We start from the raw sequence: 18,403 nt of genomic DNA, 5'->3' as shown, positions 1-18,403 counted from the left end.
AGGAACGTTGGAGATTTCATCATGCAAAAATGATCGAAATATGAATCTAAGTTCTTCTTATCAGACAGCTGCGTTGACATCCTCTCAGCGATGCCAAATCCTTCGTGGCCCCAAATGGCATCAAGTGGCGATAGTATACTTCGCACCTTTCCTTGTTGCTAAAGCGCCCGAATACGGCTCTCCATTAACAGAGAACGACGTCCCATTCTCAACCCTCAATTTCAACTCTCCCCCAATCACCGCAACCACAGTCGCGTTCTTAAAACCCCCATCCGCCCACTCAATATCCACTTCAAAGTTCCCCCTCGCCTTCAAACCCCTCACACTCCCATTCGGTATCGCCTGTCCCGGCAGTGCCGGCAGGAGATGCACCACACCCGCATGGCTCTGCAGCAACATCTCCGTGATCCCGCTCGTGAAGCCGAAATTGCCATCGATCTGGAAATTGCTGCCGCTGTCTGTATTCCACAGATTGCCAGTCGGGTACGTCTTGAACCAAGCCCGCACCATCTCCCAGGCGTCGGCACCGCGATACAAGCGCGCGTACTGGTTGATGAACCACGTTCGGCTCCAGCCTGTGCTGCCGGATCCGCCGGCCAGTCGGCGGTCCAGAAGAACGCCTGCTGCTTTGGAGAGCGTGGCGTTGATGAGGGGCGAGAATTTCGTGCCGGGGTGGAGGGAATAGAGGGGGGATAGGTGTCGGTGCCCTTTTGCTTTCTCCTGGTATTCGTATCTCCATTCTAGGATCTGGCCTAGAGATCCGATCTGCGGGGGTCGTATGAGAGGTAAGAAGGCTTTCGCGGCCTGCAAATCCGGGTCGGTGTCTGATATCCCTAGTACGGCGGCTGCCTCGATCAGACCGGTGAAGACGTCGGTCATCAACTGATTGTCCATTGAGATGTCAACATCCATAGCCCCCGTCTTGCCGGCAATGCTGAAGTTCGCGGGCACCACGAAGGCATTCTCGGGGGAGAGAGATGGTCCGGCTATCCTGTAGCCTTCCCAGTTGAATGTATAGCATTCATAGAACTTGGCCACGTCGACCAGATATGGGTATGCGGTATTAGCCAGGAATGTCTTGTCGCCGGTGAAGCGGTAGTGGTCGAGCATATGTTGTACAAGCCAAGCTGCGCCCATTGGCCACATGGTAGACGAGGTGTAGTTATCCGTTGGTCCCGGATCACCCCAGAGATCGAGGTTATGGTGAAAGACGGTACCGCTGCAGCCGTACATTCGCTGCGCCATTGACTCGCCGCGTGGTTTGGCGACTTTCATGAGATCGAAGAGCGGCTCTTGCGTCTCGATGAGATTGGTCTGGCCGGCGGGCCAGTAGTTCATCTCAGTGTTGATGTTGATGGTGAATTTGCCTCCCCAGGCTGCGGTGGTTTTGTTGTTCCATGTTCCCTGGAGGTTGGCGGGCATGTCGATTGTTTCTCCGGTGTTTCGGGAGGAAGCAACGAGTAAGTGACGTCCGTAGTTCCAAGTCAATGTTGTCAGCTCGATGTCGCTGAAGTCCGTCCGAGAATTCAGGACGCGCTCATTCGTTGGGAGCGAAGTTAGGTTGGCGGGAGATTGGCCAAGATCTAGAGAGGCACGTTCTAAGAGAGCACATGCATCATCAAGTGCTTCTTTTTTGACACGATCATAACCCTGGCTAACAGCGTTGCCAAGCTTACGACTGATCTCAGCATCGCGATCTGCTTGAGTAGAGTAACGGTAGTTGGTCTCTGCATCAAAGAACATATCGATGACAGTAGCATTTGCTATGAGCAGTGAGGAGCCAAATGCCTGAAAGGTGGCTTTTGCAAAGTCAGCTGGGAATCCTATTCGGTAATGCAATAGAACTAACCTCCTGGAGCCACAAAAACAGCCTTGCCTGTGAATAAAATAGGATTTTGGCTAGCGGGCTGTCCACTGGTACCAGTCATATTGATCGAGTGAACAGAGCCGGTACTAGCAGCTAGGTTGGCCGAGATGTTCTCCAGTCGACTGAAACTCACGTTCAAGGTCAAAGCGTGCTGTTTACTAGCTGTGAACCGTGCAGCGAGGACACCCGCTGGAAAGCTTGCAATATATTCACGGCTGACGAGAGTGAGTCAATCAGTACTTTCTATACCAATTTTTAACATAAATGATAAACTCACGTGTAATTGACACCGCCATACATATACGAGACACCCGCATTTCCCTGCCTCGTATCCAACCACCGCAAATAATTCTCCAGCTGACCCGAATGACCAAACGCAAGATCCATATTCCCGAAATAGCTAAACGCACGCTCCGACTTCTCTGGAGGACTCATTTCTCGTTGGATATAATCTCCAGCGGCGGAGATATTACCAGCTAGCAACATCTCGCGGGCAATGGGTAATGCCTCGAGGGCATTGGCGCTCACGCGGTCCTGGAGCGGTCCTGACCAGATTGTATTTTCGTTGAGCGTGAAGACTTCATCTGCGCCTCCATAAATTGTGCCTCCGAGCCTGCCATTACCGATTGGGAGGGCTCCTTGCTCCCATTCTTGGGCTGGGCTTGTGTACCAGAGGAAACGGCTGCCATCGAGGACTGCCTGACACTGGGATGTCAGGGTCAGCGTGAGGACCAATTCTGAAAGCCCGTGGAGCTTCATCTCGACAGTTGGATGCTTTCATATTCTACTCGTACAGGAAATCACCTACTTATATTTGTGCTGTAAGTGGTAGTCAAGCTTTCACGGAAAGGAGGTCGTGGAGATCACCAAGTTGTTTCTCCGCCAATGAGCTCGTGGCGGCTAAAGACGAATTGCTTCTCTTACGCGAGCCAGCGCAGATCGTACCCCGGATTTTAGGAATGAGCCGCCATCTCGTGTTAAACTCGGCCGAGTAGACTTACCGTCCTAAAAGCCAGCTACAGTGGAGAGTGCATGGTTGTGGGCCTTATTTAGACTGGGGAGCATTGGTAGCGAGAAGGTTATTTAGCGAAGTGAACAGCGCTTCAGGATAATAACGGGTAGGTATGCATTCAAATATGTACAATAAGAGAATAATTGGTTCGATTAAGGGTGAGGAATTGATGCCATTCCAAAAAGTGAATTCCCACTCTCCACGTTCCATCATCTGGCCCAGACAAGTCATCAAATCTTGCCAATCCCAGCATTGGCCTTCACGTTCGCAGGTACATCCGCGACTGCTGTATGTCCAATCAAGTAGCTCTTATACTGAGAAGCCTTACTCAGCACAGCGACATTCGCAATGTCGTAAAGCGTGCCAGAGCTATACGCTTTATTCCATTCACAGATATAGCCAAGATAGCTTGTGCAAGCCGCTGCTTCAGCAACAGTGATGACATCATAGATGGCTCCACCAGCAGTAGTAGACCCAGACGTCATGGGCGTTGTGACCGTGTCGAAGTAATTGCCTTCCATCAGAACATAAGTGTTCTTGTCGATATCGAAGGCGTGGCCGCCGATGTTCTGGAAGTAGTTGTTGACCGCGTGGAAGAAGATCGTTGATGCGGTTACGGTGGTGCCCATGTGTGGCGCGCGGCCAGATACATCATGTACCCAGTTGCCGGAGAAGGTGTATTGGTCTGCTAGACCGACGAGGAGGAGCGTCCAGTAGTGCTTTCCGTTGCATCCTGAGGAGTACGAGGTTTTGCCGTCGAACTCGTTGTTGGAGATTGTGACTTTTCCGGCTTGGCCCCAGCCGCTGACGATGAATTGACGACCGATGAGGGAAAACTATAAAGGGCATGAGTAAGTCGATGATATCATGGAGATGAATAAAGACTTACCTTGCAATGATCAACCCATATCATGTCCGTACTGTCGAGAGTAAGAGCATCGCCTCCCCAAACGAACCTTGGGTTAATGTTGGTGATATGAATATTTTGGATGATAACATTTTTATTACCACCTCGGACACGAAGGCCCTTCCCGGCAATAACTCCTGCGCTTCCTTTGCCCACAATGCTCTTGTTACTGCCGACATCGATTGGCGTGCGGCCAGCCGTGTCATAGGTGCAAGTAACTAGTGTACCGCTGTCACATGTATCCGCGATGGTAAGTTGGCCAGCAGAAGTTCCGCCTGAACATGTGGTAGTGGCAGTTTGGCAGCAGGTCCCTGTAGTTGTTCCTTCAGACCCTACGAAGTCCCACGTCCGGTCAATGACAATGGTGCGAGCCGTGCTATCAGTAAGCCACGTCTTCAACCTTCCAGTTGTTAACCCAAATGCTTTCATATCACTTGATGCCTCTGATATCAAACTTACTGTGCTAAACTGGTTGGTGTAGCTGCAGCAGCCGATCCTCCACCAGTAACGCCAGTTGCGAAGCCAGAAGCTGTTCCTACAACTTGTGCATCTATTGACTGGCTGAAGATCCCTAGGATAGACAATGTGATGGCGAATGATGATCTCATTTTGAACAAGTTGGGGTGGGTGATGGGAATGTCCCGAAAAGTGGCCTTTTTCCCTGGATTGAATCGATACGGAGGGCCATCTGTTATGCAGTCAAGCCTTACCTTTATAAAGTAAAAACTGCTCTGTTTATGTTCGTTTTCACATGGAGAGACTTGAAATTTAGATAACTTGGCACCTAAGCGACTTCTGTCTCTTCCACCGTCATGTCCCATGTAAATAGTATATCTCGGACGCTTTCCGTCGCGTCCATTGGACGCATCAGCTCTACTTTTAGGTCTCCAGAGCTCCCGTCTAGCCACTCAATTGATGAAGTGAAATGAGTGGCAGTGCAAAATTTATGTACTCGTCGAGAAACCGGAAGGAGACGAGAGCTCCGAATGTTAATTTAGCTTCCCCTCTTTTGATTATTCGCGTAATTGGTGGAGAATTGTGAAACAATTGACCTCGCCCGCACTAGTCGGTGTTTGCGCCCAGAAAGGAAATTTGTGCCCGAAACAAGGTATGGATTAAGCTTGGACTTGGGAATAAGGGAGGAAGAGAGGCTCGAAACTGGTAAGCGAAATCCCGCTGCATATAAAACGGACTTAAGATTAGCGAGGAGCATCTGATATGTTGGGGTTGGGGAAGAGGAGGGAAAGCCTCCGACTTGTTACCAATGTTTACCGGTGTGCCGAGCCTACTTAGCATAACTGCCAGGATACCCCAGAGGCTCTACTAATCTATAGCTCTAGTCTTAGCTGTACGTATATTCTTGCAATAGCTAATTAATTAGTTAACTTATAATTTGCTCCCTTACGTATACCTCTAATAGATTCTAAAGAGTTACCTAAATAGGGGCCCCGGCCTTCCTTCTAATTTAGGGCGATATATAACCGTAGTAGTACCGAATGAAAAGGGTCAGCTACATTACAGTGAAGTATGGGAGGATGGCGCGCTTCTTGACCTACTCCTCATTTTCGGCCTCCTCCATGACTCTACACAGCTAGTTGTCTTGAATCCATCTTAGCCTAGAAGCTGAAACTATGCCGGTTAGCACACAGCGGCCCAACCATCACCATCCATCACCATCCTCAAAAGCAAAAACCGTCCTCCGCCCTCCTTCCTCCTTCCATCCCCCAAAACCCCCCACCCTACGGAGCAAACAGCTCCACAAACTCCCACCTCACCCCATCCCTATCCATCTGCATCCCCAACTGCCCTTCCGCCAAGTACTTCAACTGATGATACAGACCGCCATCCAACATATATCAACCTGCGCCTGTCCCCATTAAGCACCTTCGCTTTTAGCCGCATGGTTCCGGACAGTTTGGGATCGAACGTCGTTTTATCGCCGATAGTCGGTGTAGGAGGACTTGTCTCCGGCTTTGTCTTTGAAGTAGGCTTGCAGATCGGCGACTAGTTGTTCGCGGGCGGCTTTGCCGGTGGTGGACACCGGCGTGGGCTAACATCGGTCTGGAAGGAAGGGGTTGGGAGGGGGTTGACTTGCTGCGAAGGTTCGGTGCGAAGGGAGTTGGGACGAGATTGCAAAACGGACGCTGGGGGAAGAGCCTGATGGCATATTCGACGGCAACGGTGGCTTTTATGTTGGGTATTTGCTTGACATTAGCAGATTGGCTTTGCTTGTGCATGGGAAGCTTCGCGCATGACAACGCTTTTATGATTGCTTTTCGAATCGAAGACCATAGGAGTGAGTGTCACAGCTACTTTCGAGAGTCATCACGCAAGAACGGAGGTGGCGACAGCTGCAGACAGTAGATGCCATGATCATACATTCAGACCACCTGAGGAGCAGCAATACCCCAAGCATTGACTTGGCCTAGAGTGCAACCTCACCAAGCCATTCTCTCAAATAGGGTACACTTCCAATTTGTGTGAAATCCTCAACCAATCCGGCACCATATCCCCTCCACTCTAAGCACCATTTGACATACACGAGCGCCATCTCGAATACCTCGCCAACCCTCAACACTCCTGATTTCACTCGAAATCGCTCTCCTCTAACAACCCACCATCCAGGACCTTCCCTAAATGGGTCTTTCCCACGCCCTCGCCCTCCCTCCTAACCTTCGTAAAGAACTCTCTAAGAAACTTGACGGGGCTCCTCTTCAACCCCCACTTTCCATTCGGCGGCGCCACGAACCCATCTGCTTGAACCACCTGCCCATCCTTCGCCGCAGCCCACGCAAGACCCAGGAAGTCGCACAATTCCGTATACTCCTCGTAGGAGCGGAAGTACAGCTGGCCAGCGAACAAATTGAGCTGCACAATGAGGCTGCGTGGGACGGTGTTCGGGGAGAATGGCCGACCAACAGAGTACAGTTGAAGGATGTCAAGAGGCTTGTAGGCGAGGTTGGAGCGCGGCGAGTAGACGTGTAAGGTCACCTTAGAGAATTTCTGAACCTTCCCGAGTAACTGATCAGCTTCAAAGGGGCTGAGGATGACCAAGTGACCGACGGTTGGAACGGATGCACCTGGACGAGAAGCCGGTTTTGGGACCGATAGGATCCACTGAACGGGCCTCTGATACGAGTCGGAAGTGTACGAGGAATTTCCCAGGCCTGAAGGCGGCTTGACAGTGCGAATGTAGTCGGCCGTGACGAGAAGTTCCGTAGGAAACTGAGCAAGGCCGAAATGCTTGGCCGCAGTCGTCGACTGCAGGGCTCGGAAGGCAGGAGTAAAAGCCTTCGAATCTACTGCGATTTCTCCAGTTTCCACCAATTTGACAAGATCCCCTTCCAACACGTGTTTCGCGGGCTCCATGGGCGCAGGACGCTGTATTTGCCGCTCTTCCTCGATTTCCGGAGAGAGTTCTCGCTCCTGTTCTTCTTGAAGTGTGGCGGCATCGAAGTTTGTAGTCTCGAAGTCGCGGCAGCGAGCCAGGATCCTGGAAATGCTCTCGTTGGAAGTGTCCCATCCCTCGTACAATAGTGCTTCATGGGAGGTGCGCTGGCGCGGCCGGTATCGATATTCAAGGGACTGAGCTTCATCTTCGAGAAACTGCTTAGCTTGCTCTTTGGTAGTGTTAGCGCCATGTAGAAGATCTTTGTGTTCCTCGAAGCGACGACCCTGCGTGGCCCACAGCGGCATGCTCCGACGTAGGTCCGCCCAGGTCTCACATATGGCCCAGACCAAGACATCGGATACCCCGATCTCTTCGGCAGTCCGCTTCGATGTGCACTCTAGGATCTTATTCTGGATTTCCTCTGGTATGCAGAACACCACAGACTGCCCCTTGCCAAGCTTCCGAAGCCGCATACAGGCTTGCACCAGTCGGTCTTTTGTAAGATTGGCACCTAGGGTGACCGCCGCTCGGTAGTTTCGCGGAAGCTTCAGGTCGGTTCCGCGGGTATGCGCCTCATCTAGATAGATCAGGCAAGCATCAAGTTGCTTGGCAAACGGTGATGTCTGTAGGAGGTCGACCCGACCAGTACGATCAAGAACGGAGAGTTCCTCATTGTCGTTGAAGAAGACGACCGCTTTCGTTGTATCTGTGCTCATGCTCAGCCATTTCTCCGCTACCTGATAGTTGTTGAGCTCGAGGATCTGAGCACCAACGTCAAGTATGACCCTAGTCGAGAGGTCCATGGCCATGACCGTCGCAAGCAGGTGTTCGGCATCAGAGGTCACAGATGCTGTTCTTGGCGGCAGTAGTTTGACAGAGTTCTCATCCTGCAGAAGGTGCGCTAAAACTAGCGCATTAGTGTGCTTCTGTTTGGGTAGGTCGAGGTGATGAACACTAAGAGGAAGCACATGGCGCGAGTCGTTGGTCCCACTAAACCCAGTGGTTGGTTTTGGCTTCACCTGACCGATGTCCCAACCGGAGGCTGAGAGCTTGTACGGGAATTCCTTCATCTCTTTCGGGAAGACGATGTGGCACAAGAAGTAGTCGATAGCGCCCTTAGAGTACCGTAGCGATGGAAAGACCTGATTGATGCACTGGTATCGGTCTTTGATATTGATCCCAGATAGATGGTGGAACGCCTTTGGAAGAAGTCCTGCGGTGCGCACCCACTGCGCGTATTCGATGTCAGCCTGGTCTGACTTGAGCAAGTGGGCGAGAGTGTCGAAGAGGTCGTCATCCTCTAGGCCGCCGTAGTAGTAAGTAAGCGATGTGAATACGATGAGTACGTCTGGGTGACTGAATTCAGACCGCGGAGAAGGGCAGTCCTTTGATCGGTACGGTACAGCCAGCGTCGTCTTTGGAGATCGGTTCGGATCGACACCGTAATTCACCCTCCATCGCTTTGACCTTAAGGCGAAGCGCACAACGCCGCATGCGATAAGACCTCGTACGAGCAGGAGGGCATCCTTGGTTGACTCCATCCAGAACGGTCCCTTTTCTACCGCGTCGATATCCTTTGTGGCGAGTTCGGCCTGCCGAATATATCGGTAGACAGCATCTCTCATGCATTGCGGTTGCCGCGTGATTGGGAGACCGGGAAAGCCGACGTCGCAAATATGCCGCGCCATCAGATCAAACAACATATCCTCTGCATCGCTCTGCAGAATACGGACACGCGGAAATCTACCCTGCCATCGATCGTCGAATTCGATAGAATGCGGAAATTTCTCCTTGACCGGTAGAGCACATCGCCCTAGCAAGCCCAGCAGCGTATCAATGATGATCCATCTCTCGGGGCTTAGCTCGATAGGTCGCTGGGATCCCATGGTGTATACTAATTCGAATTTGACACTGAAGTTTTCATCGCTTTCGTCGACGATGTCCCGTGATTTGGTATCAAAGAATTCTTGCGTTCTCAGCAATGACGGTCCGGTGCTTGTCGGACCGCTGATGAGGCATTCGATCCCCATGAGCTTGAAAGAAAGTATGTGTTCCGGTTGCACAAGCAAGATGCCGCGATTCGCCATACACTCTCGGTAAATCTTGTCGATGGTGTAGGCTTGATCAGCACTGAGTCTCAATACCCGCGAGAACGGCATGTGATAGATGCGGCGGTTCAAAAGTCCACCGAGCTTGGAGACTAGCATTTGAAACATCTGCTTGGACTGTGGCTTCGCGACAATAACTCTCACCAAACTAAGTTGAAATGGTTAGCATGTGCTCAATTGAATTATGTCGGGGACGGGATGATATGACACGTTGAGACGTATTTTTGGGGGAAAAGCAGGATCCGCCATCGACTTACCTCCATCCGTCCGCCAAAGCGGCGGCAACTATTGGGACAATCACAGAAGATTTCCCCTCTCCCATGTTCAATTGCATTACCGCGTTTTGGTCGCTAGGGGGCTTCCTCATCTGGTTCGCAATTTCCTCTTGGACTTCCCGAACCATTATGCCGCTCTCTGCCTCGAGCAGCAAGGTCTCAGGATATTCCGCAGGGTCCCAGTTTTGATGACCGCAGTTGCGCAGCTCCTCGGCAAGATCTTGAGGATGACCCGAAAGTGCGAGCAGGCGTTGGGCGCGGTGCAGTTCAGTTATCGCAAGCCCGTACTGGATGATGACAGCCTTCCAGTCATCGGACAAGGTGTCGTAACGCTCTCGATTCAATTGCTGAAGCCAGAATGTTGGAGAAAGACGAGGAGACTGTTGTATTCGAGCCGCTACGTCGTGAGCCGACTTGACAACGTTCTCCAATAAGACGTTTAGTTCGTGGAAGTATCGTCGGCAGTCAGCCAGGTGCGCTTCCAAACGGACCGCGGTGTTGACGCCTACAACACGTCCATGCGGCACTGCTTCTTGCACTGCCAGGGAATCGCAGCTGTCCTGCAAGTCGGAGATATAGGCCTTCTCGCACTTTGACCTGGCTTGAAGTTTGAGGTCTTCGAACAGCGAGGAAAGCCGATCTTTGGCCTGAGGGTACCTGTCATGATCTAGCGACCTTTGGAACTGAGGTTCGGAGCTGCTATCCGACACTACAGTACTTCTAGGGGAGTGACCACCAGATAGATTTTCCGCGCACATAGCTTCCGGTAGAGTTGGCCCGCACATCCGATTTGGATTCGATGAGTTTGTGATAGGCGCTTGGAGAGAGAAGATCTTCGCCACACTGAAGCTCCGCCGGCTCTCATCGCCTTGGGCATACTTACGAGGGTCCACCACTTCATTCTGTGCTACAGATACAGGGACGACCTGCTGTTGTGCAAATGCAGTACAGAACTCCTGAATATATCGCCAGAAGCAGCGATTGTCATACCAAGCTTTGAACGAGGGCGCAGCAATCTGCATAACCCTTGATACGTCAAGATATGTTTCCGCTTGTGCATCCGAAGGCCTCGTGGGCTGCTCGCACGGCCACTGATCTTCAAGGGCCCGGGCGAGAGAATTGACCGCCTTTTCTTGATTGCTTTGGAACTGCTTCTGCCTCCTCTGTTGATATTGCTTCCGAGTCTCTGTAGGCCGCTGTGGCAAATTGAACTCCGGAGAGACTTGGAATGACTTCCGAGTTTGTATGAGGTTGCGGATATCGGACAACGTGGGCGCCTCTCCCTTCGACAACTGTAGTATTGTGAAGGGAGGGATCTCGATAGATGAAAACTCCCGGATCTTGTAGAGAGCTGCCAAGGCTTGGATTAGCTCCATATCCGCAGCCTGCGCAAATGCAGCTGTTGAGAGCCACATGGCAATATCGAACTTGTTGTAGTTCTGCGGTGACTTCGCCAAGGACGCGTGAAGATCGCACCACAATTTGGGAACAAAAGTGGAAGCTTCTTGAAGCCAATCGGAATCATACTTCAGGAGGCTAGCCTTGAGTGGAAGACGGCCTGGAGGGTGAACTGTAGCACCCTTTAAGTGAACGTTCCGAAAAGAATGTTCGAGCGCGCGGATAGAAAAGGCGGGAGCTCCTTGCTCACGCAGAATCAGTGAGGCGGCAGTGAAGGTACGTTGGCCTCGTTCTAGTCTAGAAACTCGGGCCCTCGCCTGGTAGACCTTGTCGAACTGCGTGCTGTAGTGCTCAGCACCAAAGCCGTCAACACGGAATATTGATGACCGTATCATATCCCGCTGGAGTAGGTGAGGCTGCATGAAATTGAACTTCACCGGTTCGACATAGTCCTCCCTGGCGTGGAAAAATCTCGCTTCTCGTGCTTGGTTGAAGATGCGTTCGACTTCCACGAAAAACTCGGGATGCTGCGAGAGAGATGGAAGGTTGGGGTCCCAGTCGATTTCCTGCATTACTTGCTCATTTTGTGGGTAATATGCTCGACCTGGCGAAAGTCTCGCAATGAGATCAAGGACAGCAATGTCCTGCTTCCTGAGAAGGTTGAATGACCGCACAGCGGCAGATCGCAGAATTCCGAGAGCGGCTTCGGTGCCCGTATGGCTAGTCAAGGAGTCCGGCAGACAGTACGAGGTAAGCGCATGTAGATAGCAGAGATACAACCTGCTCTGCAGGCTGCCGTTATCTGTAGCTCGCCCAAGGATGTGGTCAAGGTGATATACATGGGCCTTCACCGCAGTGTCTGGATCAATGCATACCACTACGTGGTTGAGAGCCTTCTGATACGTGATCGATCCCTCGGGCACCACAACCAACCGCTCATCCATGTCTCGCGTATGCTTCAAGACGAGCTTATTGGACAGGCCGACCAAAGTTCCCACGCGCTGGTCGGGATCGACAATCATTCCGCGGTATTGCCGAGAGTGTATGAGTGACTCGCGGTGCCCGAAATAGAATCCAAGCTGAAGTCTAGGTATGTCAATAGACACTGATAGGGATGACATGTCGAGCTTCGTATGGATATGCAGGGCGTTCTCCAATGGGGAGAACATCCTCGCGAGCGCGCGAGCGGTGTTGCTATCAATGTTCACGAGAGTGTATTGACCGCACACGAGGCGCCACGACGGTCCGGACCTATTGAGGCGCCAAAGCTGATTTGTGGAAGACCATGGCTTAGCTCGTGGCCGAAATTCTATCTCCCCGGTATGATGGTTATACCAGTGGAAGTAGTCATCGACGAAAGAACTCGGAAATAGGTCCTTCAGTAGGCGAGAAGGTAAGAGATCGAACTTTTCATTGGCATTGGCAGCGACAACGAGCATGTCGGATCCTTCCATTCCAAAAGAAAGCTCGTGGCCTCGGTAAGCGTGTTTCGAGGAGAAATCCATGCCTGGCTCATTCGTGGGCATTACTTCTATCGAGGATCTCTGGAAGAGTGCCGGATATACCGGGTGGCGCAAGTACTCTGCGGGCAACCGGGCTAAGGGTAAGCCCTGGACCAGCAATTCCGCGGTAAGAAGATTGAAGTGAACGTCGAGCGTGCTGCACTTCACATACATCCATTGATGCCAAGGAGTCTTGTACGAAGTCCAGTTATCTGACGGACGGAACGCTGCCCAGGAAGCGGTCACCGCGTCGTTGAGCTCCCCCTCTAAATGTCGAATCAGGATACCGGACGCCAGTGTAGGAAAGACGCGGTAAAGCACTGATCTCCAGTTCTGCAGCATAACGCGATACAGGGAATCGTGCTCGGTTGATGTAGTGTCTTTGTTCTCCTGGACAATAATCGAACTCTGTAGCAAAGCCGACGTCGCGGAAGGGGAGCAAAGCACATCGTTGACGTGGACCTCGTCCACGTCGAACGAGCTGATGCAGAGGAGAGCAATCTCTGTAGCCCTGGAGCAGAGCTCGACTCGCTGGCCGTCATCTGTTGAGACATGTAATCTCTGCATGATGGTGTCCAACCAGCCCAAGCATATCTGGCGAACACTAGCGAGGTAGCTTAAGCAGCGTGATTTAACTTCGGACGAAGAGGTGAAGCTCAGAAGCCTCAAAGATAGCTGCACGAAACTCGCAACAGCCCTCCAAGATTCCCAATTCTCTGTCACTCGTTGCAAAGCACTGTCGAGTTCCTTGATCATGGCTTGGCCGAACGATTCAACTGCCAGAATTCGATGACTCAATCTCTCAATGCAGTCATCTTCTGATGGAGGCCCCGTTCTGTGAGTGGTTTGTAGAATTAGGCATTGCGTCTCAGCCTTCGCAAAGTCCACGGTCGGCATGGCTAGTTGCGTCAGTATGTTTATGTACTGAACGTTATAGCCTAGTGGAAGTGCGCCGAAAGCTTTATATTCATCGATCGATATGTGGGTAGGACAATCCGATAGATCTGCAATGACTTTGTTGGGGGGGACATCAGCTGCAAGAGGCCGGACGTATTGTTGAAGATTCGACGAGCGACCAGGAAGCTGATATGTGCAGTTTTTTGACACTCGGTCAGTCGAATGCAGCGAGTCAGTAAAGACGCCGTCCGAGCTGTCGTAGTACTGATACCGCAGAGCATTGTCCAGACAGACATTTTCTTCCTTGAGCGTTGATACGCCGTTCTTGAGCTTGCGGTGGGTTCCAGTGTGGGGTTTGACCTGAGACAGGAGGATGATCCGCTGTCCGTACGGACCTGAACTGAAATTGGATAAGTCCTGATGGCCAGAAAGTTTGTAGGATGCCCGAGGCCGCTGATCCCGGCTACGAACGAAGCCCAGCACATTCATCATAACAAAAAGAGTTACGTCTCGCCAGTTACTGAACGCCGGGGGTATCTGCAGCTCGAATAGGGTTGCCTTTGCTATTGAAGCGTCCGAAGAGAGGGGCCACTCATACACGCGGATTCCAATGCCCTCTGCCTCTTGGCGGAATCTACACTTGCGGCAGTAGGGATCATGCTGAGTCTCAGTATACCCGTGGTAATGATTGGTGATGACTTCGCGATACTCGCATACGCTTTCATCGTACTTCCGCATCAGATCCCGGTATTGCTCCTGCTTACTGGCCAATTCTTGACGCTTCTTGAGACAGTCTTCGGTCGCAGCTTGTTCGATGCATAAGTGTAGCTCTTCGAGTTCGCTCGACCGGTCGAAGAACTTGACCGCGAAAGAAGATGCGTGACCGAAATTGCGGAACACGGACGGCGAATGCCGCTTAGCCGCATTTCGTCGGTCCCGCACATAGCGTTCGACCTGGGCCAACCGCTGCAAATGGCTCTTGAGCGGAAGCGAAAGCGCTGCGAGCGACTCCAACTGAACTTCGGGATCGAAATCATCAAGCAGAGGGTGTATATGGCGGGCGGATTTGTCGCAGGCCACCCAGAGTTCGAGAAGACATAAGTACATGACAGAAATGCTCCTTGGCATATTGGCGTACGCTGATTTCGCTGCGTAGTGGTAGGCTTCGATCAGCTCACGTAGGCCGTCACACGTCGACTCTTCTTCTCCATGGAGATCAAGCCACGATGAAAGGTGGTTCTCGACCCACTTCTCTACCGCTGCCAACTGGAAGTAGACATACTCCCCGGACTCACGGAAGCCGTTTGGGAGTTCATCCGGCGCAAAGTCGGGATACGTCAAGGAAGGTCGGAACTGAGAAGCACCGGAAAGTTGTTCCCTAGCTGCGATCCGGCCAACGAAGTTGTCCAGTCCCGAAAGGCAAACGTCGAGGTCCTTTTCGGGCTCCAGTGTGTTGAGCACGGCTGTGTTGACATTGGACGACGTATTGTTCATGATGTCCTTCCACCTCGTATCCATTAACTCGTAGGCACGGGATAACGTTATATGGGCGAACTTCATCCAATTCGCGGAGGAGGATTCGGATTGTGCGTGCGACTCTAGTTTCCGAATGCGACGGGTGAGCTTCGCAGAGGTGGCGAACAGCAAGTCACTCGACGCGGGGTTGTGGTGCCCTCCAGCCAAGTCGAGAATGTGTCCCAGCAGATACACCATGAAGGGCTTGTACAATGCCTTTGTCGGATCGCTGTTGTTTGCGCAACGATCGAATTGTAATTGCAGAGACACGCGGACGAGGAGCCACAAGGGTGACCTGCGAAGATGGCGGGACATGTTAGCGAAATTCAGCAGGTTAGGGGAGAGGGGAATATCCCAGCATGTCTTCAACTGTACTCTAATCACTGGGAATATCAGGAATATCTTTCCTGGGCCAGAATACAGACATGCTGGTATGTGTAGAGAGGACGTACCTTCGCCAGGGCATCTTGGCATTGGACCACAAGACCTCTTCTCGCGTATTCTTCCAGATGCCACCTGCGTCCATTGGCTGGCCGTTGGCGCAGAGGAAATTGGCTAGGTAGTCGGTGATCAGACCGGGGTGAGTAGTATCGCGGATCTCGGCATGGCTTTTGCCAACTTTCTGGATCAGAGGCTGGAAGCCTGGGGCTACCTGTGAACTCATCTTGGCGATAGCCTGGGCCAGCGATCCTATCAGACCTTCTTCTCGAAATTGCTCGATGGGGATCCGGTAGGCATAAGTTGGGAAGGAGCGAGTGAGACGGCCCTTGGTAGTCATGACTGATTGATTAGGAGGAGAAAGCTCGAAAAGCTCGAAGATGACATCGTCTTCGCGTCTGCTGACAATGATGCCGGCATTTTGGGCCTTGATCTCCAGAGGGACAGCGTCCAAAGTTCGTCCCGTAGCGAGACTGTGAAGGAGAACTGCCAATTGTGCTTCGCTGACATGACCACCGGAGTCACGGCTACGGAGCAAGTTATTGATCATGGAGGTCGCGGACTCGACTTGCGGAGCAAGTCCGGCATGCTCGGCCTGGATAGCACTTCCAAATTTTCGCAAGGCCTCTGAAGTTGTCTCGAGAAGGGCGCGCTCATTGGATGCCGTCGAGTCGTCCTTTTGGGGCACCTACAGACGTGACATATATATTAGCAATGTCCCTGCACTTATTCTGTTGAAGGCCACTCGGAGCGGATTCCCACAGTCGAAAGTGTGTACCGCGACATACGTACCTTGGGCGGGAGCACGAGATGGTGGACCAGGTAGGCCAACGCCTCTTTGTCGACCGCTCCCATGGCGCCGAAACCGCGTAGACTACGAGCTTCTCCCGTCCGCTATTGTGAGTTGAGGTGAGGTGAGCCTGGACTGAAGGCGTTAGGGACAGGAACGATAATACAACGGTGATGTGTTGCGAGACGGGAAAGTTGAGAAATTTAGGGGGAATTTGAGGGATTTGTGAGTGGGCACCGGCAGTGAAGGCGCTGCACAAGATATACAAAAATATATGTGTTTGGTTGCTGTGGCGGTGAGATAGCGGCGAGCAATTTGGCGCAACTGGAGTGAGTGAAACAGTCCGATCCAGGCAGCAACATAGCATCATGGTCAAAGCTAGAGCGGTGAGGGCAAAGGCAGGTGGGTCCTGTAGCTTCCCGTCTGTCTTCAGTGTGTTGAGGGTCCCCAAGAGTAGGTTTCCGGAGTTAGGCTGAGAGAGACAGCTGAGACATGCAGGCATGCGTACCGTAACACGGGAATCGAACAACCAGGCCAATGAGGCTCAGCGCCAATCAGAATCGACGGCGGGAACGTACAGGTGTGGGCAAGCCATGTTTCGCCGCCTGAGGTTGCAGGTTGCATGCAGATGTCGGTATCCTTGCCAACACGGCAACTGATAATGCGCTGGATCCCTTCAGGGTGAGGTATACCAAGTTGCTGTTGCGCGAGCTGCGACATCACTCTGGATCATTTTGGCTTCTGTACGTTATCAAATTTTGCCTGGCAAGAGCAGAGCAGGGACGCCGGATACCGCCTGAGTCCTGTCACGTGGTCGCTAGGCGGAGTTGCTTGCCCAGGTGTTACACAGCCTTTCCGCAAGTATAGACATATCGGGACCCACAAGAAACTGTCGCATAAAGAGGCTGAGTCACTGTACCCTGAACCAGATCATGAAAGCGAATCCATCGCATTTCGCGGGCCGCACCGCCCTCAATATCATGCCGAACCGCTGTTCCAGTAGCAGTCGCCATCGTCCTTATCCAGTCGATCGCAGAAGGCAAAGCGCCTTGCCTGCGCCACAGGCAAGGTACACACGGAATTCGCTATCGGACTGTCCGTCTCGGGTAGGTGGATGTGGCTGGCGGGTAGAAACGTCCAATCAGCTTCGGGCATGCGGCACAGTCGCATACTGCTTCCTGAGAATCATACCATTCCTACATGACGATGAGTTCAACCGTCGTCATCGGAAGAGGCATATCCTAGGCCTAAGGCGAGAGCATTCGACGGCTTAGACGGAGGCGAGGCGGACGTAGGCTTGACTGGGCTGGCTTGAGCAGGTGGTTGAGGCTTCTCAGCGGCAGCAGACGGTTTCTTCTCCTCTTTCCTGCTCTCTGCCTGGATAGTCTTCCTCGCCGCCGCCGTGTCCTCTGCCGCCGAGCTTACCCGCCTCAGCTTCACACCCTTGAGCAGCTCACGGCCTTTCTTCCTCTTCCTCCCATGCGCAACCCACTGCGCCTCATCTTCTTTCGGGGGCTCCGTGTTCTCCTCCTCCAGCGCCTTCCTCTCCGCCTCCTCTTGCCGCTTTCGGAATGCATCTAGCTGCTCCAGTGTCTCCTTCTTCACCTCCGCCTCCTTCTGCCTAGTAGCTTCGAGCACCGAATCGAGGAACTCCGCTTCGTCGTCATCGAGGGCGCGGTACTGGTTTTTGAGTCGTGTTGCCTAGCCCTACATTAGCACTCCTCATCTAGTAATCACTCCGTAGAATGGGAGGCAGGAGCGACTACCAACGTACCTCTTCAAAAGCTTCCTGCTTAGCGGCTTCCAGCATCAACCTAACATGTCAGCCCGCCCGCCCCATCAGTACCAATTAGACGTGTATCACCTTTATTCGCCTGTAGGACCTCAAACAAGCTCTTTCCCCCGTCCTGCTGCCCTTCTTTCTCCTTCAACAGCCGCTTTTCCTCAAGCTCCTGCTGCGCGCGCCGCCACTCGTCATCGCGCTCTTTGGGGTGCTCAATCGTGCCTCCGGAGACAAATCCCGAAGACATCTTTGCTGAATAATCGGGTACAGCACTGATAGCCGGGTTGTGGGTGTCGGAAGAGTGCAGCTTGATGTGTGATGGGTGGGATGTTTCCGAGGTCGTTGGAGAGCTAAGAGAAAGGCTTGCGGATAGATTACCCAGAAGGGGAGGCTGCACGACGTCACCACTAAAAAAGAGATTAGCGTCGAAAGAAAAGGTTGACGGTGAACAGCAATTACGGGCTAATCCGAACACTATTGGTGGAGAACGCGGAAATAAAGGTTCATGTATGTTCTCCCG

The 18,403-nt window shown here is 52.4% G+C and overlaps 4 protein-coding genes across 4 annotated transcripts; all 4 read right to left on the bottom strand.

The window, feature by feature from the left end:
- Window positions 1–120: 120 nt before the first annotated feature.
- On the bottom strand, window positions 121–2,626 carry BU26DRAFT_526451 (glycoside hydrolase family 95 protein; the record flags this gene model as incomplete). The annotated part of the gene is made up of 3 exons (XM_033830703.1): window positions 121–1,799; window positions 1,850–2,082; window positions 2,145–2,626. The coding sequence occupies 3 exons, from the start codon at window positions 2,624–2,626 to the stop codon at window positions 121–123; spliced, it is 2,394 nt and encodes a 797-aa protein (XP_033690797.1).
- A 483-nt stretch (window positions 2,627–3,109) lies between these two features.
- On the bottom strand, window positions 3,110–4,394 carry BU26DRAFT_412489 (polysaccharide lyase family 1 protein; the record flags this gene model as incomplete). The annotated part of the gene is made up of 3 exons (XM_033822972.1): window positions 3,110–3,715; window positions 3,769–4,186; window positions 4,246–4,394. 3 exons carry the CDS (start codon window positions 4,392–4,394, stop codon window positions 3,110–3,112), a joined length of 1,173 nt encoding a protein of 390 aa, XP_033690796.1.
- Window positions 4,395–6,139: 1,745 nt separating this feature from the next.
- Window positions 6,140–16,319, bottom strand: BU26DRAFT_512746 (uncharacterized protein). The gene is made up of 4 exons (XM_033827460.1): window positions 16,103–16,319; window positions 15,325–15,998; window positions 9,543–15,167; window positions 6,140–9,433 (listed from the first exon to the last, which is right to left on the bottom strand). Exons 1-4 carry the CDS (start codon window positions 16,163–16,165, stop codon window positions 6,373–6,375), a joined length of 9,423 nt encoding a protein of 3,140 aa, XP_033690795.1. The 5' UTR covers window positions 16,166–16,319; the 3' UTR covers window positions 6,140–6,372.
- An 888-nt stretch (window positions 16,320–17,207) lies between these two features.
- BU26DRAFT_8304 (uncharacterized protein) lies at window positions 17,208–18,308 on the bottom strand. Its single transcript, XM_033836386.1, has 3 exons — window positions 17,965–18,308; window positions 17,875–17,900; window positions 17,208–17,801 (listed from the first exon to the last, which is right to left on the bottom strand). The coding sequence occupies exons 1-3, from the start codon at window positions 18,128–18,130 to the stop codon at window positions 17,313–17,315; spliced, it is 681 nt and encodes a 226-aa protein (XP_033690794.1). The 5' UTR covers window positions 18,131–18,308; the 3' UTR covers window positions 17,208–17,312.
- Between the last annotated feature and the right edge of the window lie 95 nt (window positions 18,309–18,403).

The sequence above is a fragment of the Trematosphaeria pertusa genome, assembly GCF_010094035.1.
Source record: "Trematosphaeria pertusa strain CBS 122368 unplaced genomic scaffold BU26scaffold_1, whole genome shotgun sequence".
In the NCBI taxonomy this organism is placed as follows: domain Eukaryota; kingdom Fungi; phylum Ascomycota; class Dothideomycetes; order Pleosporales; family Trematosphaeriaceae; genus Trematosphaeria; species Trematosphaeria pertusa.
The sequence above is the reverse complement of the archived record's forward strand: the minus strand, read 5'-3'. Positions and strand labels throughout refer to the sequence as shown.